The 25,263-nt window shown below is 40.4% G+C and overlaps 1 protein-coding gene across 1 annotated transcript in view; it reads left to right on the plus strand.

The window, feature by feature from the left end:
* Window positions 1–24,218, plus strand: part of KLHL14 (kelch like family member 14) — a gene marked incomplete at both ends in the record, with an annotated part of 57,776 nt that extends 33,558 nt beyond the window's left edge. The window contains 6 exons of the mRNA XM_079533986.1: window positions 9,062–9,151; window positions 13,575–13,653; window positions 19,513–19,703; window positions 19,934–20,092; window positions 23,255–23,412; window positions 24,078–24,218. Of these exons, the coding sequence (XP_079390112.1) occupies window positions 9,062–9,151; window positions 13,575–13,653; window positions 19,513–19,703; window positions 19,934–20,092; window positions 23,255–23,412; window positions 24,078–24,218 (818 nt within the window). The remainder of the gene's footprint in view (window positions 1–9,061; window positions 9,152–13,574; window positions 13,654–19,512; window positions 19,704–19,933; window positions 20,093–23,254; window positions 23,413–24,077) is intronic.
* Window positions 24,219–25,263: the final 1,045 nt, after the last annotated feature.

Consider the following 25,263-nt stretch of genomic DNA (forward strand, 5'->3'; position numbering starts at 1 on the left):
TTGTGCTGTTTAGCTCAGTATTTAACTTCAAGATACATTGTTTTGCTTCTGTTTCCTGTCTGGAAAATTTCTAAATTCACAAAGAGTTTTTTGAGGTGACAGAACAAAATATCTGGTATGAATGCTCGTATTTAGTGGATTGTCCTTATCTTCATGATTAGGCATTAAAACACATTGTTAACAGCATTTTTTTTTTCCTGAAAATATAAAGCAGTGCTATTATTATAGAAAGAAAAAGAAATCTAATATTAATTTAGTCCAGATTTATTCCTGGATTTTTTTTTTAGTATACGTTCTCATTTCATTTTCTCTGTACAGATGTACAAAATAAGTGGTCTCAGCCAATTTTACATAATTTGCTACACACACCAGATTTCCTTCTCTGAATTACTCATGGGTCTGCTATTTGCCTTCCTTGGGACTCCATTTGTGGGGAGGGGTTTAGGAAAACATTTTAAATCTCATTTCTTTTGGAGAAAACACTCCTCAGTTTGCATGCATATTCCATTGTGTCCTTCTGTGTTTAGTACATTTTACAGTAGGCTCTTTTGTCCACTCTGAGCAAGATGAATGTTATAAATTATATTAATTTCTGTTTGACATGAAAATGCGTCAACACTAAAACACTTGATTTCCTGGCATCCTGATTTTGATGATGAGAGCATTCATTTCTTCCAGGGCAACTCTTAAGTACTGTTTTTCTCATGCTGTTAGTAGGGATTTGTAGTAAGGGGAAAGTCTGGGCTGCATTCCTTGCTCAGATGGGAACGTTTTTGCCTACAGGTGTGTGTCAGAGTTCAGTGAGGGCTGCTGGCTCCAAGAAGACAGGCCATAACAAATTCCATCCAGGAGATGAGGCCATAGGACTTGACACAAGCTAACATGTACCTACATAGCATCCATCAAAACACTGACTACCTGCAGCATAGATCTGAGATCAATCCAGGAGTCAGAGCCAGAGGTGGGGTTGGAAGCGAGCACACCTGCTGTATAACACAGTCCAGAACTGGGTGCCCAGGCTAAAATAGGGCTCCTTGGCCCAGGGCAGCTGTACTGGTGGAGACCTCAAGCTGGTCAGTGCCAGTAAGAGAATGTGCATGTCTTAGGGTCAGACAGAAACTGACTCACAAATGGATGCAACTGGACACAAGCAGTTGGGCCTTAACCTACTGCCCCTGGTGAAGGACTTTTTTCCCGTCGTGCTGCTGGAAGAGGGGGTGCATGTCCTTGAGCAGCCATCTTAGAGGATCTGAAAGTCTCCTTTGGGGCAAAATAGTATTTCTTTCTGGAGCTTTCTGGCAACTCTGCCGTGGTTTTATCCCATCAGGGACTGTTCATCATTTCCTCCATGAGGAGATTTTGTTGTGTGAAGTGTCACATATGAATGTTTCATCCTGAAACTATTACGATGTGACGAGATGTCATTCCCCAGTAATATATGTCGGGCTCTACTTTAGAAACCATAAATCCAGGCCTGAGTAGGTATACAGCATATTCTGTTGGGAAACAGCCGTCACTGAGGTAACACTGCATAACTCACCATAGTGGACAAAAAGTGTTGCATGATGAGCTGTGTGACACCAGGCCAGGAGAGTCCTAGAGAGGACCCGGGTGGGCAGCGGGTTGGCATGTGAGTAGGGGATAACAAAGCAAGAGGAGCTGTTCATGGCTCCTAAAACTGTCATTTCCAGTGTTCCCATAGGATCGTGTATTAGATCCCACTGCTCTGCTTCATGACAAATTGGGTGTATTCATTCAGATGAGCTTCTCAGGCACTGCATCAGCAGCTCAGCTGAAAGGAGTTATTTCCATTAGGGAAGAGAATGGGGAAGCACTGCAGAGCGTACATAGGTTTGCTGTGCACAGTGAGGATTGTGCAAGGACTTTGGTACTGGTGCTGATGTGCAGATGCAGGATTTTCCTACTTGATCAAGACAGTGTTGATCCAAATGGGCAGCCTTATTTTTATTGTTCAAATGAAATGCAAATATGCGCTTGCAGCTTTCAAAATATATGGGTAAAACTTGCTCTTGCAAATACTCAAATATGTGTGCTCCTGAAAACCCAGTTAAGCTTTCTGCTATAGGGTGAATTTTACTCATGGAAGTAGACAGGTCTGTACTTAGAACTTGCATCTCAGTAACTTTAAAACAATTTATTTTGAGAAGAGCTGTGCATGCCAGCTGTTCCTGATGCTACATTTGCCTAGTCTGGTGCTTCAACATGGGTTTAAATGTCTTCTTGTAGATGCTCACATAAGAAAAAAATTGTCTATCAAAACAATTAAAGTGGGAACCCTGCTGAAGAAGCCTGTCTCATGTTATTCTAAAGAATGTATCAAAATAATAACTTCTGACATTTAAATGAAAAATATTTTCATTAATGTGGAATACATTCAGAACATGAAATATCTTCATTAGTACGAAATATCTTCTGCTATGTTGTGAATTGTTCCAGGAACCTGCATCTGCTCAGATCACTTTTTCTTTGGTACTTATATAAATACTTCCAACTGAAGGTAGATTTTAAACTTAGGTTTTCATTTTACCTCCGTTCCCTGCAATCTCAGTTAAGTAGAGGCTTTGTCCTGGATGAACTCTTCTGGCCTCTGCCCATTGTATCTGTAATGGTTTGAATGGAATTAATGCAGAACTAGCATGGATATGAAGAAGTTGGGAAATGTCTAGCAGAGCTGGTGGAGCTCTCTATGGTATAGCTGGACCATAGATATTCTAGGTGGTTGCCCTAGGAGGTGACTGAGGCACAGTGCTGTAGCCTCACGTCTTACGATTTCTGCTCTTGATGACTGCTGTTGGATTGGATGTCCCAAGCTGACTATACTGAGTTAAGCTCAGGCTCCAGACTGGCACTGACGTGTTACTGGGAAAAATGCATAACAACTTTTTGCTTGAATTTGAGATGACGAAGTGCAGTTTGACTGCAGATATGTTAACAGAGGTGTTTGCCTTTTACTCTTCATTGTTCTCCTCTTTTAACATTTTTTTCATTATTTTTTGAGCCGAAAATACCAGTGGGTGAGAACCTGATGCCTTCAAAAGTCAGTTCAACGAGGCTAGAATTTCATAGTTATTGTGATCAGTCTTTCCCCACAGTTATTAAATAACTAACAGTTGAAGTGAACAATTCACAGAGGAATTCTAGCATTTATTTATATAACCTCTTGGTGAGTAATAGCAAGTAACATGCAGTAGAAATGTATATAGTCTTCATGCAAATGATTTATGAACCAAAGAACAGGCAAACAATATTACTTGCTCTCCTTACAGCAAGTAATTGAACCAACTGTCCTCTGGCTAACATTTCTGGGAGCGGATTGGAAACAAAATGTTATGTTTCTGCTATGAGCAAATCACATTTTCCTGCAGTGAGTTTGCAGGTGCCTTCTGTATGGGAATGGAACATCTTCTCACATTACTCTGCCCTCTGGAGAGATGGGGAAAGGCTCAGTTTTCAAGCAGCATTTGTTGAATATTATGCATCCAACAAGTTAGGCAGCTAATATTGTGGAAGGTCATTATTGCCTCCTTATATTTTCTGGTAATGATATCCTGGTCCTCGAAGCACTCTCTTCTCTTACATCATCTGCACAGTTCATTAGAGATGATAACCATGACTTTTCAGTGTGTGCTGAGTCTTGAAAGGGCTATGCTCAAGCTATGCAGCATCTTAGGAAGAGATTTCTTGGCTTTCATCACAGTACCTCCTATATCCCAAGCAGCTGAATGTTTCAGGGTTGTGAAAAATCTATGGATTTTTTTTTTTTTTTTTAATCTTTGAATAGAAGAATCCCATGCAGTTTCTGAGAGTTTTTAGCAGAGCAGGGGCATGGTTGTGGGCTGTATCACAACTTTCAGATCACCTGGGACCAGAGCTTATCTCTCTTTCTGTCTTTAGACATGTCATCGTTCATGTTCTCCCTTTTTCTCTGCTGGTTAGTTTCGAAGTGAGGAATCAGTGTCCCTTGGATAATGTATTGAGAACAACCAGATATCATTTCCTAAATGTAGAAAGGCTGCTCTGAAAGTAATGCCTCCTCTTTTATTGTGTTGACCTGTAACTAGAGGTGGTATGGCAATAGAGATTGAACCTTCCCACCAATATTCTGCCACATGTTGTTGCCATGTGACAGATGGCAGCAGTGGGGCAGTCTGACAGAACAGCATCAGACATGGAAGTGCTTGTGAAGGAAGGATGTGTCATTGAATTGGCAAAAAATGGCATCCTTTGACAATCATCAATGCACATTGAAAGTTTATGGAGGCCAACAAGTGGATGTGAGCACAATGAAGGGTGGGAGGTGCATTTCAGCAGTGGCGACAGCATTGTCAAAGACAAACCTTGTTCCAGATAGCTATGCATGTCACAAAATGAAGAGCGTCTCAGTCAGCTCATCCATGTGAATCAAGCAGATTGCAGTCAAGGAACTGCGTACAGAGCTGAATACCAGCTTCAGTACATTGGAAACAATTGCGTTGATGTTAGAGTATTGCAGAGTTTGTGCCAGGTAGGTCCTATGACTGCTCACAAAGGAACAAAGAAGGAACACCATATGCAAGTTTTTCAGGACCTCTTAAACCAGTCCAAGGCTGAAATTGGCAGTTTCCTGGATCGCATTGTTACTGATTAAGAGATGTCATGTCATCACTGTGAGCTGGAGTCAAAACAGCAGCCCATGAAGTGGTGACATGTGAATTCACCATTCAAGACATAGCCCTCAGCGGGTAAAGTGATGTGCACTGTCTTTGGGGATAGGAAAGAGGTGATCCTTCTGGATTTCCTGGAGCCCAGGCCAACCATCAGCTCTGACAACTACACTGTGGTGCTGACTAAGCCGAAGGCTCAAACTTCCAGAGTCCATCCAGAGAAGAAGACAACCTTTCTCTTGAATGCAGTGATGCTAGGCCCCATACCAGTTTGAAGATCACGAAGCACATTGCCAATCTTGGCTGGACTGTCCTACCACACCCAGTGTGTAGTTCAGACTTGGCATCTTCTGACTTCCATCTGTTTGGGCTGGTGAAATATGAATGGCATGGGCAGCAATTTCCTAGCAACAACACTGTCATAGCAGCTATAGAACAGTGGGTCACCTCCACTGATACAGACTTGTATGAGCTGGCATGCAGAGTCTTGTTCATTGCTGGCAAAAATGCGTAGCTTGTGATGGTGACAATGCTGAAAAATAGTATTTTTATAGCTGAATATTTGCTCTGTCAAATACAGTTACTGTACTCCTTGTATATGTTGTAGTTTCCATGGAAATAAACAGGAGGCACTACTTTTGGAGCAACCTACGTACAATTTTTGGCAGAAACGAAATAATACTGGAAAAGGCAAGCAGCACACATTATTGTTTGTGGTCTACGTGAGAGATATGATTCAAATTCTCACCATTCAAAAGTTGGAGGTGCCTTTGGAGCATGTTGGCTTCTGGCTGACCATAGCTGTTATGATTGAGAGGGTTTTGATTCATGAGCATTATTTTTGTCTCTTCTGCCTTCTGGATCATTCTCAAGTGTAGATCAGTGGTTTAGTTTCAACCTGGAAAGTGTTTCCTGTTGCATATATGTACATGAAAAAATCCTTCCCACCTTAAGGAGGGTCTAAATTGCATGAGAGAAGGGCTGGTTGGGGCACTGTCTTATCTAAGACTACTTGGACTTGTTTCTTCTCTTGGTCTGAGAGTGCACAAAACTACCAGAGTTTTGGAAAGTGTGTGAGGGGTGAGGGCTTAGGAGATGTGTGTTCTGCTTGCTACTTCTAATCCATTTATGCCTGTCTCAAGTCGTTCCCTGGCACCTATCACCTTGGTAGCTGAGCATGTTTCTCAGGCGACCGTGGCTTTTTTTTTCATCTTTTCATCTGTTTAATAGCCTTATCTTCTTCTTCTAAAATCTTACTTTAATAAAGTTGAGAATTCTCACACAGGATTATAAACATGTGTTATTAAATTTTAAATCTGTTTTGAAAGTGCCTCTATCCTACTCCCTCCAAGTAAAGTGACCTTTTTAAATGGAGGGAAGTGGGTTTAGATGACAGTCATGATAAATGCGGTCATGTTCACTCAATAAAATAAGGCCCAGTGCATTTGAGGATAAATCAGTGAAATGTACAGCCCCACCTGTCTGTCTCCATCATTCATTTCCACTGTCACTTTCACAGTGGCTGATGGATCACAGTTGCTGTAAAATTAGACAGCCTTTAATCTCATTTCATCCTGATTAGCTTCTCCTTACCCTTTCCCTCTAACTCACTGACTGACACGCTAAAAACTCACACTGGGCTCTGTTTGAGCATGGCGTACAAACTTCTCTTCAAATACCCTTTTTGCGGGGCAGGCAGGTGTTCCACTGGCTGGAAATGGAAAAAAGGAGAGATTTTCGCACGATTAAAGCAAAACAGCAGACAAAAGCTTATGCAGAAATAATGGAAGCAGCAGTCTGGGCAGTGTGTGATGGGCCAAATTCTTCCTGTTACATCCTGGCAAGTTCAGGGAGTTTGTGAAGATCTGCCGCTACCAGAAACTGAATTAGCAAGATCACTAGCATGTAATTTTGACTGTATCTATGAAAGTTAGCTCCTGTACAGATGTGTGCTCATAAGGAATTATAGCTTATGACAGAAGTTTTCAGGCGCTTTCCTTTTATAGCAGTCTTGTTAATTGCCCTAGTTTTAATTTCTGTGTGCAATTCATGATTGTGAGGGACCCTGAAAATGATCAGGGAGAAAGGCTGTGACGTTGATGATTTCCCCATTTCGGTGCAAAAACTCCCTCAGGTGCTGACAGCATTGCCCAAATACCACCCTCCTGTCCTGGGAAAGCTTCTCTGGGGCTTTTCTGTGAGCTGCAGATGTTAGTTCAGGTCATTTGGGCCCAATCCCCCAACAGTGGGAACGTTGCCATTCAGTAAAGTGGGAGCTGGGATTAAGCCCTTAGTTTTTGAGGTTTAATTATCATTGTAAGTGTGGAAGTCTTATTGCATAGTTTATATGCATGGAAACAGCAGAAGAGCTTAAAATATAATTTCTTCCTCTGCTGGCCCTGTTTGTGTCAATATGGAGGATAAATGAAGTATTTTCAAAAAATGGAAATACACCACACGAAAAATATGCATGTGTGCTGTCTGTACACAAGTCTTTGATGTATACTATTCTTCAGTCAAATTGACTGAAGGAAGAGCCTGACTCAACCTCTGTCTTGGACCTGATTTGAAAATACTGTAGCACACTGGGATAGGTAGGAACTAAAGACCCTGCAGACTGGTCTTGGGGAACCTCTTCTTGAGAGGAGTGATCCGAGAGGCATCAAAGGAGACAGCTGACTTCTTGTGGGAAGTCAGATTCATTCTTTAGTAAAAGCTTCCACAAAATCCTGGGAAGTTCAGTGGGTTTGAGAGATTTTAAGATGGGAAAATGTTTGAGATTAATGAGTGGGAAAAGCACGGTATGGGTACTAAGAAAATAAAAATCTCTGTCATTCTTTCATCCCACTGCGGGAATCTATAGGTAGTATAAATTCTTCAGCATTGCCTAGTATAGGATTACATTCCAGCTTTGTTAAGTTTGCATGTAACAAATAACAACAGTTAATGATCTTCCATTGTATTTAGCTGCCCAATTTAAGAATTGCTTCACTTACATGACTTTTAAGAGTGCAGTCTATGAAAATGATATTTGACCTTTACTAAAAATGAAACTTACATTTTCATCATTGCCTTGGCAAAAACTTCAGGAAGAAGCTTAAATGAGCCCCCTTGATCTTTAAGAGCATGTGTCCTAAATAACAAAGCTGTGCTCATTTCTTATTATTTTTATTTGCATGTGCTGTACTGCACAAATGCACTCTGAGAAAAATAAAAGATAATAAAACAAATGAAATGAGAGATATATCAACCAAAATAATCCAAGTGTGAGATAGGCTGCCTTTTTTTTTTTTTTTTTTTTTTTTTTTTGGCATTGGCAAAAGAGCACAAAGTAAGAGCTGGCCCTGAGTCATATTGATTTCCCACTGCACTGGTTTCCTAAGTGCTCTGTTGATCCGTGTCAAGCAATAAGTTCCCTGCCTGTACATGCACATCACCTCCCCATTTGTCCTCACCTAGATTTAAGGTACCCATATGATGAGCTGAACAAGGACATCATTTTTCCTACTGGTGTCACTGGGCCAAAACTACAATATGTGGTATGATAACTAATGCTGCCTAAGTTTTCATTTACCATATAGAATCACTGGTGCTGTATGCCACAGCACAATAATATATGCATATTATGTATAGATAAGCCCTTATTTTTGTGTTTTAATACTTATGATGGAAAATGTAAGTTGAAAAAAAATAGAATATTGTGACTGTGTTTGGTCTGCAGTAATTCCAGTGTCTCCAAAAAGAAAGGATGCCGCAAACCTAATGCCACAGTTTTGATCTTTGTTAACAAAGGGCTTCCTGATTAGATGAATAGGAAATGTGTGATTGTGCTGCTAATGACATTGTACAGGAAATTAAGCGTATACATTTGGAAAAGGCATTAAATCAGCAGGACCTTAATTTAAAAACTTAAAACTGTATGGAAATGCAGCTTGTTCATTGCTGTGTAATAGAAAGCTACTGAACACACTGACTCTTCTTGTGGAAACATTACCAACAGAACAAAGCTGGGCTGAGGTTTTTATAATGTTTCCTAGCATACCAGGATCCCTAACATCTGCTTATTCCAGGAAAATATCAGACAACTTCACTCATTTCAAGATTCATTTTAGAGCAGCATATATATGTGGGGGAGGAGGGTGGGGGTGAGGAACCAAAGGGCCAGCATTCCTGCTTTATTCAATTATCTACAAGATCAAATAATGTGAAGTTACTAATAAGCATCTGTTTCTGCTATTAATTCATCAGACATACATGCTTGGGGTGGATGCCTTCTGTTATTATACAAGTTATATAAATTATATACAAATTCCATCATGGTGTTGTATTTTGTACCTTTGGAAGTTTTTATGGAACCCATGCCCTGAGCTGATAAAGAACTCTCTCTCTGCTTGCAGTTATGCCATATAACAGTGCACATCATTGCGTCGTGGAAGTGGAAAACTTCTTGTTTGTACTCGGAGGAGAAGACCAATGGAACCCAAATGGTATGTACACTGTATTAAAAGACACGGGCAGCATCTGCCTTCCTGTGTCTGTCTGTCTGTCAGGTCAGCTGATGTGGTCATTAGTAAGTTATTTTGAGGACCTGTAGCCAAATTATTGAGCTACCAAAGGCTACTTTCAGATATTGATGTAATAAATATCTGGTTCTTCAGCATTAGCATCTCTGTCATTCATCAGCTCCCACGTCCCTCGAGAAATGCCACAGGCAGCAGAACAGACTCTTTCAAGTGCATGCACCAGGCAGCAGCTGTTAAGAATTTTAACCTTCATTTCCAGTCTCCTTCCAGTCATAATATAATAATGCAATTGCAGTAGATGAATGCTTACTTTCTATTGTCAAACCAGATACTCGCAGCTAAAGTTGTTAATGTGTTAATTATCTAGACTGAGATTCTTAAACTGGTCCCTTTTTTAGTCTTGTGCAAGAGCTTCTCATATAGATTATCTGCTGCTACCTTATTTGATTTGATTACTTCATAAATTTACTGCAAAGAGAAATTAAACAATTTAACAGGCTTCTGAGCAAAGCAAAAGGAGAGTACCATGCCTTGCAAAATTCACAAAATAGTCAAGACATTGTTAAAAAGCTTGCACATGAAGAAAGAGTTGTAGTTGTAGCAGCCTGTGTAACAGAGATAATTATGACTGAGAAACCATAAAACAGCTTGCAGGTACACATTTTTACTTTAAAACACCAGAGGATCCAGCTGAAATTACATATACTGCATATATTTTATTGTGAATGCCCCATTTCAGCATCTGCACTAAACCAAATTATAGAAAATTGTTACATCTGTTCACTTCCTAAAACCTGAGACAAACAATCCAGTCCACCCTAGCAACATATTTCCGGTGTAGTTAAAATATCACTAAGTGTTTTGGGAGAAGAGCCCTTCAGTTCTGCAGTTTGAATCTCCTTTATGTTATGCTATATTACGCAGGAAGTACAGGGGCATAATTAATGGTAATTATTATTAGGAGTATCAGCCACAGCCAACAACTGAGGGCCCCTGTTGTGCTTGGTGGTAAGCAGATAAAATAAGGCAGACCTTGTACCAGTCAGTTTTTAATTAAATAGCCATGTCATATGAAGGACGAAAGAAAAGACGAATAATTATACAGAATTTAAAGATGTGGAAACTGAGTCACAAGCTAATAGAGAGTTGTAAGAAGAAGTGAACGCCCTGTGACTGAGACAGGACTTGAACACGTGGTTTGTGACATAGATAGCACTCAAATTCTAAGGCTGCCTAGATCACTTCCTGAGCTGAAGGCACGTGCAGCAGACATCCAACAGCTTCCTTGATCAGTGAGAATCAGAGCTGTGATTTATCCGTAGTGAAGTTACAGTGAAGGAAGTGGGAACATGATTGATACTGATCTCTTTACAAACTTACCCCAAGTGAAATGGATCCTATTTGTCTCAAAAAGTAGACCTAAAAATCATAATTTACATTCAGAGATATTTTTGGACTAGTTCTTTTTTGAAACCGATTTGCTCAAAGTATGCAGCTACATGGGAACTGCTCACACATACTCACTTTTGCGTAAAGACCTTTCCCCGCTATCCTCATAGAACAGAAGGGTCTTCAAATGAACCTAACTTGAGCTTTCCTGCCAGTGCATTTCAAGGATTCCAATACAAATGGAAAGGTGCCAAGTGTTGTTTCAGTGGATAGTGTCAATGGAAGGAGCATTATGCATTTCTTTAGGCACTGTGCCAATTCTTGGGAAGCAAGATGTACCCCAAGGAGTGACCATGCACATTCTGTGCTGCTCCTCTGACTTCCTGACAACCTAGGGAGTGTGGTGATATTTCTTCTCATTTTTTACATCCTCCTATGGCATCACCTTTCCAGTCACAAGGGATCCTTGCATGAGTAAACGTTGATGAGAGCAGGTTGCAGAGCAATGGCATGGATTTAGGACAAACATTTGTAACCTTCAGAGCCCTTCACCTTTTGGCATGGGTGCAGAAAACTTGCTGTACAGAGCACAGCAGCATCTGCCTCCTTTTCTCTCATTATCTCAATTTACTAGTCCTGATTTCTGTTTACTTCTCACAGTTTCTGCATTCTGACAAGTGCTTCATGGCATGTGCAACCCTATTGACTGATGAGCAAGACAAAAATAATAGATACAGTTGTCTTTGAAACTGAATTCCAAAATTAAATTGGAATGAAACCATTTATACCAGGCAGCTTAAGGAGGTTATCGAATCCTTTTCCTGCCATCACAGGCATCATATAGTCCCATTTTGTAAATTTTCTAAGCTCCATTTGAAAAGCAGTTGGATTTCTAGCTTTCTCTACTCCTGTTGGAAAGCTGTTACAGAATCCAATTGCTCTCAATGACTAGGAGCCTTATTCTAATTTCCAGTAAAATGTATTCTTTGACTGTCTAAATCACCTTGTTCTCGTGCCAGAGTTGGCCTTTAGCTTAATAGCTTTTCCCCTCCTGGAGATTTGTTCCTCCGATGTATTACAGGCAGCGTTCCTCTTCCCTTTCAGCTTTTGTTTTGCTGGGTGCAACAAGCCAAGTTCTGCTGGAGTTTATCTCCTGCCATAAGATAAACGTCTTGTTCTTCTTGTCATTCTTGTGGATCTTCTTTGTGCCCCTTCCAGTTTGATTTCATCTTCTTTCCTATGAAGTGACCAGATCTGTATTGTGTATCCCACTCTATTCCCAATAAAATCTCATTCTACTTCGTGCTGCACAATCTTCTACATATGTGGGATTTATACCGAATATGTGCATGACACAGTATGTTAAGAGGCCAAGGTCTCCAGATCAGAGCTTTGTAAGACATGAGTGAAAAAGCTGCCATATAGCCAATGACTTCTGAAGTCCCAAGCAACTCTGAAAGATGCGGTAAGAGCAGAAACCTCCTCACAGGACTTGAAACTTGTGATCAATACTTACCTTGTATTGCAATCCCGCTTTTGTAGTAGAAATAGATGAATGCATGTCCTAAACAGTGAGACCTAGCTGGTCAGGTCCTGCTATTTTACTCTTCATTGAATTTGTAACTCTCAATATCTATTCTTCTAAATTGTCATTGTAGAGTAAAGGAATTCAGATAGGGACCAAGAGCAAAGTCTACCTTTTCTAAACCCAGTGGAAGAATCCCGTTTTCCTTTAGCTTATGGGGCTCTCACCCTATACTCTGAGATGCATTTGAGCAGTGCTCAGCATGCAGCAAGTTTGGTCCTCAGTAGGCACCATGCTGGATTTGGAACACGATACATGGCGAGAGAATGAGTTTGCTTCCAGACAGAGTACTCAATGCTTTCTTTATCTGTAATCTTGTAGAACGTGATCTTAAATGATTATGAAAACAGATGCTAGCTGTATAATTTTTCTTCTCATCAGTCTCCTGATGATCTATTTGCACATGCTGAACTAAGAGCAGAATGCAGCAAGTAAAGTGAACCAGTCCTACAGAGGCTTTTCCAATGCAAAAATATTCACCTTGTAGAATACCCAGTGACCATTTATAGAACTGTGACATACGCAGTTGGGTTATTCTGCTGTCCTTTGAAGCCTCTAATTCAATTTTTTAGTCACACTTACATAAACAAAGGTTTCTTTTTCAAAGGTCCTCATCTGTTGAAGTCTCAGGTGTTACAAGAAATTGCCGTACACTCTCTTGCTTCAGTTTTCTCGCTGTGATGTCAATCTGCATGTAAAATAAAATGAAATCTTAGTATCGTGAAGACATGCATACAGTTCTTGGGTTTGACAGCAAGGATAAGCTAGTTAGCCAGCGTATGTTGCTCATGTTTCACATTTTTGCTAACACATCTGGATAAGATTCTAAGAGTATATTCCCCCTTCGATGCACACGTGTAACTCCTAACTTAACACTGAAAGTACATGGTAGAATAAGCCATCTAGAGCAAATACTGCATACCCCATGCTGATGGCTTATGCACCTTCTAGTTATTTGCTCACTGTTTTTTACTGTGTTCCACATAGAGGTGAAGAGAAAGAAATGCATATGTTCTCCCTATGATATTTTACCTGACACAAAACACTCTAACCATAAAATGCTATAGGGATATTCTCTTTTGGGCAGTAATTTTGTATAGTGCTGTGATTTACTGTGGCTGTGAAAGTACCACAGCATCTATAAGTAAATTTAAATACATGTTTTCAAGATCTTATTACAGAGAGCAAGAATAATCTCTATCCACTTTTACTGCTAACAATTGCTAATTCAAACCTTGTAGTGCCCCATTTGTTGAATTATTACTGTACACATCGTGTAATCATACATTGTTGTAAACGGGGTAACCCTTCATAAAAGCTGGCAACTTGTGAAATATATGTAATTTATAATACAATCATGATGTTAAATACATGAAACAAACAGCTGAGTGTCAAAATAATCTATCTTCACAGGGAAGCACAGCACAAACTTTGTTAGCCGATACGATCCCAGGTTTAACAGCTGGATACAACTTCCACCCATGCAAGAGAGGTAAAAACCTACATGTTTTTCAATATATGTTTTATCATCCTAAGAACAGCAGAAGTTTGTCTTAGTGTGGGGAGTAAGGATGCCTACTTTACAAATTCTGAGATAAAACTGCAGCGTGCAGTTGCTTCCCATTTGTCTCCTAATTTTTTTAAACATTCCAGATTCAAAACTCCACATGCCAAACCCTGCAGTGCTAACTCGTGCAAAATAACCATGGACTTTGTGCAATTACTGGTTGTCCGAGTGCAGTCTGAAGGGTTTTGCTGAAGTCTCTGTAGTATCCTGTCATGTTACCTGACTGAAGTGTTATGATGAGTTTGCAGTAAACAAGCAGTAATTATAGACAGATATCGTACAGAGAGCTGAAACCTTCATATGTTGACCACATCCCGTCTCACCACACCAGCCATGGACATCTCTCCTCAACATGACTTACCTTGTCAGAAGACTCAGAATCCTGGGTGGTCCTTGAATGAAGTTGCTGTCAGCCAATGCATATTAGAGTAGCATACATTTTAATCATGCTGCGTACCGAAGAGCAGAGCTGCGTGTGGACTTGAGCAAGGGCGTGTAAAGATGGCATAGACTTAACTCTGGATCCCAAATCCTAACCTAACAGGAAAAAAGTCCCCTAAACCTGATCTGAATGATGTGTGTTTCATAGGAAGAATATCAAAGGCAGAAGATCACAAGTAATCATGTTTTTATGAAAAACTATTCCAAAGACGATCCATCTTTCAGATGAGCACCCGTCTTTTCATAGAACCACTGTACAAGATATCTTACATCACTCTCCTAGGACGCTCTCCGTATTTCCTGTGCCATCAGTATTACCATTTTTCAGTTGTCCACAGTGTTCAGGTGCCTGGCTCTCTGAGTATCTGCAAACAAAGTCCCAAGGAGCTCATGTGGCTGGCTGAAGGGTTGGGTTTGTTTGACAAAGCTCAGAAAGCAGGTAGGTGATTGAAGGTTGGAGAGCAAAGAAAGGAGTTCTTTCACCTCCAGAGTGGGCAGTTGTGTGGTACTGGTAAATGTGGTTGGTAATTCCAGGTGCTGAATACAACTTGTGTCATATCCTGCAGGGTGCTGCCACCTTTATCCAAGAGTTAGAAAGTCTGCTGAGCTTTATGGTTGCTTAGCAGCTGCCCAACAGCAAACTGCAACATGTTAGTGTCTTAGAGACATACGATCTATAATGGTTTAGGTTGGGAGGGACCTAAAAGACCATCCAGTTCCAGCCCCTCTGCCGGAGTCAGGAACACTTCTCACTGCATCAGGCTGCCCAGAGCCACATCCAGCCTGTCCCTGAACGCTTCCTGGGATGGGGTTTAGCACATTACAGTTTTAATTAAATGTAACAACCTATTCATACATAGTTCCTTCAGCTAGGGACTGTACTTTGTCATCTCTTCTATTCAGGATACATAGGATGTAGACTTGTCCATTATTTTTCTATAAAGTCTCCTTGGCATAGGGGCTGTTGTTGGAAAACAGTGATTTTCAAGTTTCTGAAATGCTTTTATAAGTTAATTTGCTTATCCTTAATGACTTTCTCAGAGTTGTTACAGCCTTTAGAGGTAGGGCCTGGCCCTGACAGTTTTTAGGTCATACAAACTACAGGGATCTTTTATGCAGTCTCTTTCCCAGCTCCTTAGTCAGATAAAGTTCTCATTAAAGTCAATAGGCTACTTTTCTCCCTCTAGGAGTACAGGGTCACGCCCTGTATCTGCTGTTATAATGCAGGCACCGTTGACAAGACAGACTGTTTAATGGGTTCTTCTGAGTCATTATGGTCCATCAAGTCAAAACCCACTTAGGAATTTTAGTCTGAGAATAATTGGCTGGATAGACTCCTTTGAAATGACTGCCAGGTAAATGTGGGTCTCATTCACAGGCAGTACGTTCTCAAGTTGAAAATCTGTATGAAATATTTGATGAGTAAACTTTTATTTCATATACTAAAATCCATATCTGATTGATTTTACTGTTTGAGCTATAAAGAAAAATCTAATCCCTGTATGGATTCAGAGCCGTCAGCGTGTTTTGCTTTAATGCCACGTTTGGCTTCTTTTCATTTGTAGCATATCTCAAAAATAGTTGCCTTTGAAAAGTGTGCAGTGTTTTCAGGTGTGTGTTGCTGAGAAAAGCAGCAAATGAGTCATCAGTTATTGAAATACTGATTGGCCCAACCATGCAATGAGAGTTGGGATACCGTTTGGAGAGCAGTCCAGTTACACTGACAAGTTTAATGGAGAACCAATCTCTGAACTTGTAGAGTGAGTTGCAACTGAGCGCCTCTATCCAGTGCTGTTCCAGCCTACCAAATCAGCCAAGAGCAGGGCAAGGGGTGGAGAAAATTTATAACTTTCTGTTCTTCTTACATTCCAATTAGAAGATTTTATTTAAAAAGACCCTATTCTGCCAGGGCATGGAGAAGCAAGCACAAGTGGATCTGATCCAGGCTGCTTTCTCTAATTAAGCTGAGTGGAGTGATAAAAGAAGCTGCAAAAAAAACCAACCAAACAAACAAGAAAAAGACAGAAAATAATTTTACGTTTTATTTTAGCCTCTGACTTCAATAATAGCATTAACCTTTGTTAAAATGGCTTTTGCTTTTTAAAAGCAAACCAAACACTCTAACAGTGACCGTGTAGTAAGATCCAGATTCTGTTGTGAATGTTCTGTCCTGTTCTGTTGATCACTCACAGTTTTATACCTCAGACCGTTATTTTGTGTTCCAGAGCATGGATTCATTTTTGGTAGAAACTAGAAGGAAGTGTTAGAAATGTTTCCCTTTTTGTGCATTATGAGAAAAGTTACTTAGGTTGCTTATTGAGGGAGAGGGTTGGAAGGAAAAGCATTTCAGAGACCAGAAAATGTCAGACACTTGCAAGCTCTGAAGAAAATCCCCAAATAATTGTCTTATTGTCCATATTCACATTCTAAGGTGCATTCCAGCTACTTAATTAGAGTGGGTAGTCTCTTCCCAGTTTTGTAGGAAAAGTTGTCTTGTGAAGACTGCTGCATTATGTTTTAATCTGAATTTATAGCAATTTAAAAAGCCTTCCCTTAACAGCACATCCCTCGTGTGCTCTATTACTGAGAAGTTAAAAACCGAAAACCTTAACATATCAGTGGCAGGAGCTACTGGGTAAATAAATATTCACCTCCAAGCAGAAGAGTGAAACATGCTGATGCTCTCATTTTTGCTCCTTATAGTGACACTGTGTGGATGAAACCGGGAGTACACCTACAGAGGGATGTTCACAAAATCTCGGTTATAACAGTAGTGCCTACCAGTAATACCTACCCCTTTGTTGAATTTGAACTGAAAAAATAATAATACTAAAAAAGAGAGAGAACCCGCTATTCCTATATAATACTATATACCTACTAATTGCAGTAGAGTTTGGTTTTGAAAATTCATTCTGTTGCACTTTTTATTAGGTTTGTTACTGAAAATCTGACTAAAATATGTCAAGAACTGCGAGAGCAGTTTGTTCATGGTTTGTCAAAGGAGATGGCTAAGGACAGATTGATGGGCACAAGAGCACCCCAAGTATGGATGCTGGTAGCGCTGCAGGTTTTTGCCAACAACAGCAGGGCCAGAGGAGATGTGAGCTCTAGCTGAGCATTTCTCAGCACATGCTTGCCTGTGTAGGATGTCTAACTGGGTGTGACCTCTGTAGCTTTTCCTGCTCCCAGGGGGAGTATGCGGGCTGTCTTGCCTGTCATATGCTCTCAGGAAGCATATAGGCACTTGGTTTCCTCTAACGCTTTTACCCACTGTCAAATTAGAGTGAAATCAGCCAGCAGGTTTTTGGTGAGGAGACAACATTCCGACAGACATGGATACACATACAGTATAATCAAATAAGCTTTGTTTCCATAGAAAATCAGGCTAAAAACATAGATGCACAATTTGCTGCCCGACCATGCAGAGCAATACATGCCATCAGCTTCTATCTACCCATTGACAGATAAATTAAATGGTCTTATTTAATTCGTCAGTGTAGTTGGAGGCACTTAGCAACATTCATTTCCTCCTGTTTGCATCCTTCCTTTCTCTAGGCATATTCTTGAGGAAGTACTCAGAAGCCAGAGAGCACCATGTTAGCTACACAGGTAGGCTTGTGACCCAGCCTGGCCTGACTGCAAGGCTCTGGGCTCACACAAAGTGAAAGGGTGGTGAGGCACTGACACAAGCTGCCTAGAGAAGCTGTGGGTTCTCCATCTGTGGAGGTGCTCAAGGTCAGGTTGAATGGGGTCCAGGGCGGCCTAGGCTGGTGGAACGTGTCCGCCTATGGCGAAGCTGGAACTGGCTGTGCTTTAAGGTGCCTTCCAACCCAAGCCATTCTATGACTCTATGACTTGTTTAGTCCAGGTTCTGGTTTGGAACCAACAATTTTGCTCAAATTCTGTGTTCAGTTTGGGGCTCCTGACTACGAGAAGGATGCAGAGTTGCTTGAGCGTGTGCAAGAGAAGAACAAAGCTGATGAGAGGACAAGAAAACAAGAATTACGAGGAGGGGCTGGAGGAGTTGGGTTTGTTTAGTCTGGAGAAGAGGAGGCTGAAGTGAGACCTCATTATTCCCACAGCTATCTGAAACGAGGCTGCAGCAGGGAGGATGTCCATCTCTTTTCTCAGGTGACAAGTGATAGGAAGGAAACATTCTCAAGTTGCAATACAAGTTTTGTGATCATTACATTGCGTATCAGGAAGAATTTCTTCATGGAAAGGGTGGTTGGACATTGCAATAGGATGACCAGGGAAGTGATGGTGTCTCCATCCCTGGAGGTGTTTAAGAAGTAGGTAGATGGAGTGCTAAATGATGTGGTTTAGAGGTGGACTTGGTAATATTAGGTTATGGTTGGATTTGGTGATTTTAAGGATTGTTTCCAACCTTAATGCTTCTATGATTCAAACCTAGTTTTTGTGCTGTGCTTTTTTTTGCCATTTTTTCTCATATCATTGTAACTTAGAATTAGAGGCCTCTACCCTGGCAAAACTACCTACCACTGAATAATCAGGGGAGCGTTCCCTGACCATTGCTTACACCAAGTAGGGTCTCACAAAATGATCTTCTGCTCTATTTTTCCTTCAGTAACAGACACCATTAACTTTAGAGTCACGAGAAAGACAAGCTAATATATGTCTAGTAGTCATAACCAGAAAAAAATAATTATTTCCCTGCATACCTGAGTTGCATGCAAAACCAAACAGGTGGCTAAAACTTTTCTCAGAGTTAGCTGGATGGAGCCAGACCTTTTTTGAGTTAAAGGGTAGAAATGTAACACTGTGCCCAGGTTAAGGAAAGTTGTTCTATTTGCAATACTGCAGAAAGAAGAAAAAAATGATAATTGAAGAAAAATTTTGATGATGTGGTTCTCTTAGTAAATTGGGAACAATGACCCTTGAAGGACCATAAAGAAAGTGAATGTCAAGATAATTTATTATTGTTACATTATCTACCTCATTTTTCACTGTGTCTTACTGAGTTGTTATATCCCTTACAAGGTATTGCCCCGAACATTAATGAGCACCTTTTTATCTTTCACGGGTGTGAAAAAGCAACGAACAGCTTTAAAAAAAAAGGAATTTTCTGTCAGACTTATGTGTGCTTAATTGTTTTGACACCAAAAATAAGGTGTAAGGTATTTATTTGACGTAGAACGTGTACTTGATTAGCAAAGCAGACAAAGTCTTTAGGATAAATACAAGCATGAGAAGCTTCTGGGCACTTCAGAAAGTATCATTTGGAATAGCAGCTATCTTAGTTGAGGGGTTCAGCTGGATTTTAAAGAGGGAGTGGCTCATTGGTTGTTGGCTCGTGTTGTTTTCTTTTGCCCTGTCCTCCAGGAGAGCCAGCTTCTATGCCTGCCGCCTGGACAAAAACTTATATGTAATTGGTGGAAGAAATGAAACTGGCTATTTGTCCAGTGTGGAGTGCTACAACCTGGAGACAAATGAGTGGCGTTACGTGTCTTCCTTACCACAACCTTTGGCAGCCCATGCAGGAGCCGTTCACAATGGCAAGATATATATTTCAGGCCAGTATCTTTTACAATTCCCACTATAGAAATATTTTATATATATATATATATAAGTTGAGATACATACATCTACATCTACATCTACATATATATATATATATATATACATACATACATATACATATATACATAAGAAGATATAAAAAAAACAAAACCCAGGGCTAAATTCCTGCTGGAGAACAGCATCTTTATTTACAATAATCAACAGAGGTGCATTTATTTTGCAGGAGGTGTTCACAATGGAGAATATGTCCCCTGGCTGTACTGCTATGACCCTGTGATGGACGTCTGGGCCCGAAAACAGGACATGAACACAAAACGAGCCATCCACACTTTGGCTGTAATGAATGACCGACTGTATGCCATTGGAGGAAACCATTTGAAAGGTCACATTTCTAACAGTGAAAAAGCATTTCAGTGCTTTTTTTCAGCAGCCATCTCCTGATAAAGAGTATTTTTGTTAGACAGTCATTGTTAAATGCATTAAAATACAGGCAACACAATTTAACAGGACACTTGAGCCAGCAATTTTAAAAACATTTTATGCAAATTATTTTAAAATTATAACAGTACATTAAATATATGAGTAATGAATCTTTTAGATAATAAAAATGGGAGCTTCCATTACTCAAAGGCACGGACAATTTGTCATTACCAAGAATTCAATGAAACAAACAGATTATTCTTTGACCCGAAAGTACCAGCAATATTTTCCTCTGTAAATCATTTTCCAAATTGTGCAGTTAGAGAGAGCTTTATTCAGAGCAACATACAAAAACAAGCTCCAGATTTAATGAGAGAAAAAAAAAAACAGCCATTAAATATTAGGACTAAGCTCTTTAGATCCCTTTTTAGTATTAAATATAGCTTGTTAATTATGATTCGTTTTAGAGATCTCTTGTTTTCATCTTCTGAAAAGATTTCATGTTAAGCTAACTACTGCTTGGGCACCTGGTACTTTTGTCTTAATACTCACATGCCGTAACTATTACTGTTGAAGTAGAGAGATTCTGTTATTCTGTTTAATCCAACCACTCAAACAAAAAACACAGCTCCTATTCATTGTTCTCTGAAAATATTTGACAGTATAATCACTTCATTTTTTTCCTTTTGCTTTCTTACTTAAGGAAAAGAAACAACTAGGAAAAAAAAAAAAAAACAACAAAAACAGCAAAAGAGAAAATTAAAAGAGAAAATTGTAACGCAAAAGGAATAGTAGGAATGGTGATGTTAACCGACAATGATACCATGCCATGTGCCTGAATGACTCTGGCACCCAAGTCCCAGTGAGACTGTGACATCTCATGCCGCTTTTCAAGATCTGAATGTCCATATAGGGAGCAAAGTCTACGTAGTTTCCAGTTAAGAGTACTGGGGCACAATCCCTTGCAGCTGGGCTGATGTGCCTCTGTTCCCCACACTCAGTTATAATGGGTCTTTGTGGGCTGAACTTCAAAAAGTAACAGGGGTAAAATCTGCCAACATCTGCAAAATTTGTAGAGGTTGCAGAGCACCACAGTGTTGGTTTTGTTTCCTACTCAGTTAACCTATTTAACACATCCCAGTCCTCCGATAGGTATAACACTGTCACGGAGTTGATCAGATCAATCTATGTCCGTGACAGGGGCGACAGGCCTCTGCCCTCCCCCCCCACCCCAGTCCCACAAAAATGGGAAGGAAGGAAGGGAGGAAAAGAGCAGCGGCAACAATCTATGGAGGAAAACTTATTTTACTATAATATCGGAATACAAGATAACACAATATATACAATTTAATTGAAACTGAGATTAATAAATCAGACGAGAGAGAGAGAGAGAGAGTTCCCGGGACCGATTCAAACCTGAAAAGCTTGCAACGGCTAGGAAAGCACCCTCCAGCACCCACTGCAAGGCAGCAAGAGAGCGCCCCCCCCACCCGGAAGGACCAGATCCTGTGACTGCTGTAATGTACAGGGATAGGTACTTGGAATTGGGGCAGTGACACTTTAATGCCCCGTACACTACATGATGTTTTGATGTGGAATACTGAAACCCAAAAATAAAAAACAAAAACAGAAAAACATAGAACCATGACAAACACTTGCCTTGATTTGCACAAGCTTGAATTGTTTCCATCTCCCTTCTTCACCCAGTTTCACCTCTGGGAAAACAAGCATTGCATTTTTGCCTCTTTAGCTGCTGCCCTGCATTGCTGCCCTTCGAATTGCTTGCTGTTTGTTGTGAGAGGCAGTAAACATCTAGACTTTTGGAAAAGTTGGTCTCTGGAAGGAGGGCCGTTCGGGAATATATCTTCTTCTGTAAAGTGAAGCAAAGAGGAGGAAGGGGGCTGAAGTGCAGATGAAATGTAGTAAGTTCTCCACTGGGTCAGAACTGCATGGCTCTGATAGCTCCGTGGCCAAGCACTTCTTTGTAAGGCTGGATTGGCATGCCTCTGTCAGCAGTGCATTTGCTGCAACACAGCTAGGCGTGTGTATGCTGCAGTTTATTACAGAGCTCTCTGACAGATTCTGGCACAGAGCAGTGGCCTTTCTATGGCTCCTAGAAAACATTGACAGAAAAATCATTTCATTACAGCTATTTGTTCCCTCCTACAAGAAACTTCATTTTGAAATACCAATAACACCAGATGCCCTTTTCCAGAAAATCAGACTTCTCTTTTCTACTTTGCCTTGATGGAGAACATAGCAATGTCAAGTAAAGCATCCTAACAGGTTAAGAAGACCATAATCTTCTTTCAATACCCTGATTTAAAAAAAAAAAAAAAAAAAAAAAAAAGGTTGTTTGAGCTAGGGAAATGCCTAAGTACTACAGCAGGAACCAGGACACTTGGGTTCTATGTCTGCATTCAGCTCACTTATTTGTTACTGAGCATCACTGCTTGAGAGTTTTGAGATGTATCTGCCCTTTGGTGATTACAAAGCAGCTGTTGCTTGGAGCCATTTTCTCTCTCAGACATGGAAGAGTGGCACCGCAGTTCTTTTGGTGACATTTCTGTTGCCTTGAAGATGTTGTCACATCACAGATACGTGCTTAGGGTACACCTTAAAACAACTTGCAACTGATCCTGAATACTAGGTTGTTCTGGGACCAAGTGGCATCAACTGTCTAAGCTCCACCTTCACTTGGGAGACATTGATTCCTGAGCAAAACTTAACCTGTTTTTTTTTTAATAGTTTATATCTGCTGACGTTTGGGAAAGACTGCCTGGATAGTCTTTTCCTACATGCTCAAACGTGCATTAGCACCGATGAATGAGGAGGAATATTGCTTGAATTTGCTTTGTTCATTTTTATTGAGTGTGCTTGTGATTTGTAGAAGACTGTGGAACTAATGGTAAAAGCTTTTAACAGATTCATTTGAACTGAAGTAATGGGATATTATCATTATAGAAGATGGCTTAGGTGTATATGGTAATATTGAAGAAAATTGAATAGTGATGTTGTAACAATGCAATTGCAACTATAAGTTAATACATTTAACAGTAAAAATATATATATCTAAAATAGTATGCCGTAATTCATGTTCTTCTTTCTCAATGCTGCTACCCAGGTTTCTCCCACCTCGATGTAATGCTTGTGGAATGCTATGACCCTAAAGGTGACCAGTGGAATATCCTCCAGACTCCCATTCTGGAGGGCCGCAGCGGTCCTGGCTGTGCAGTCCTTGATGACAGTATTTACCTTGTAGGAGGATACAGCTGGAGCATGGTGCGTACTTGCTTTCTGCAGTGATCTTTCATTCCTGCTGAGCTATTGCACCCAGCGTGTATATTTGTCACAAGGGACATAGAGAAAGAAAGGGCTGAAGAACAGGCCGCCTAGAGAAGTTGTGGATTCCCCATGCCTGGAGGTGTTGAAGGCGAGGTTGGATGGGGCCCTGGGCAGCCTGGTCTAGTTCCTGACTAATGGTTGGCAACCCTACTTGCAGAAGGAGGTTGGAAGTAGATGATCTTTTAGGTCCCTTCCAGCCCAAGACATTCTATAATTCTGTGAAAGTAGCTGCAGAGACAAGTTTTGGTTTCGTTTTCAACTTGTGGAGAACATGTAGTGCCTTTTTACCTCTGTGCTTTTCTATTTCAATGAATTATTATCAGATTATACTCACTGATAAGTAGTAATGTAAAAATAAGATGTAATTTGGTAGGGATTGTATGCCTCTAGCTCTGCTTATAAAGAGCTTTGTAAAGGAGCCTGGTTTTCAGAAGCTGGATGCTCTGCCCATAGGAAAACCAAACCTTCCTAAGGGTTCTTAAGTTAAGGCCCAAAACTGTGAATCACTTTCGAAAAAAGAAATAGCTTTGCATCTTTAATGTTCCCAGGTAACTTGGACTTCACCTAGGACACTTTCAGTACAACTTTTGGTTCTGTTTCAGGGCGCCTACAAATCTTCTACCATTTGCTATAGCCCTGAGAAGGGGACTTGGACAGAGCTAGAAGGAGATGTTGCTGAGCCACTTGCAGGTCCTGCTTGTTCCACTGTGATATTGCCAGCCTGTGTGCCGTACAACAAATGATAGTGGAGGAGCACTGACACGGACACTGATTGCATTTGGGAAAATAATGACGGGTGACGTAAATATTTTCTTAGAACAGGATTCCTGTTAAACAAATCTACTGCAATTGACCCTTTATTCCATATTTACGCTTTAGGAGCAAACTAAAAGAGAACAAAAAGAAAGCGTTGTCCCATCTCAGATAGAAGCCAGTGTCTTATGAAGCAAGTAGCTAAAACATACCGAACATTACATGCTGACAGACTGCCATTTCAGACTGATTTTAACTTTTTCCTGCTGCAGAAAGATTCCTCACGTCAACTCTAACTTTAAAAGTATGAAGGCTAAATGTTCAGACACAGCCTGAAGAGACAAGATCAGTATTGTGCATTGTATCTACCTGCATGTGATCTGTGTTGAAGTCATGAGGATGTTGTTTTCATGAATGCTTCAGAATTCAGATAGTGAAAAGCTCACTCTGCATTGCAGAATTGTGTCCTCCTGAAATCCTAATCTACAGCTACTACACATGCTCTGCAAGCAACACAGGATCAGAAGATTATAGAAGGTAAAGAAATGTCGTTCAGTTTTTGCACAGCTTGTCATCAAATACACTCTGCCTTCAAAGACCCCATGTGTAAGTGTTGTGTAAACCAAGACTACACTGAAACCCATGCTTTACAGAGCACTTCTTTCAGTAGCCAATTTGGGGATTAGGGTCAAATTCTCCTTGTCACATTTGTGTAAAGTCAGAGTTGTTTCACTGAAATCACATGGAATGACGACTTTCGTGTTAGTATAGCAGAAATTCGGTCCTACACCTTAAATTCTGGGTTCATAAAGTAAGTTATTTCCATAACCAAGTAACAAAGCACCAGAACCCTTCCTTACTTTTTCTCACCCCCCCACTAGGAGCACATGTGCTAGTTGCTTCCAAAGACAACAAGACTGCATTTAACTGTAAATGTATTACTTTGGACTATTAAATGATTGCACACAATTTTAGAGGGGGACTGCTGAGTAGTTAAAATACTCCCATGTGACTGGTCTTAAATGAAAGATTTGT

The sequence above is a fragment of the Tetrao urogallus genome (assembly GCF_951394365.1).
Source record: "Tetrao urogallus genome assembly, chromosome: 3".
Classification (NCBI taxonomy): domain Eukaryota; kingdom Metazoa; phylum Chordata; class Aves; order Galliformes; family Phasianidae; genus Tetrao; species Tetrao urogallus.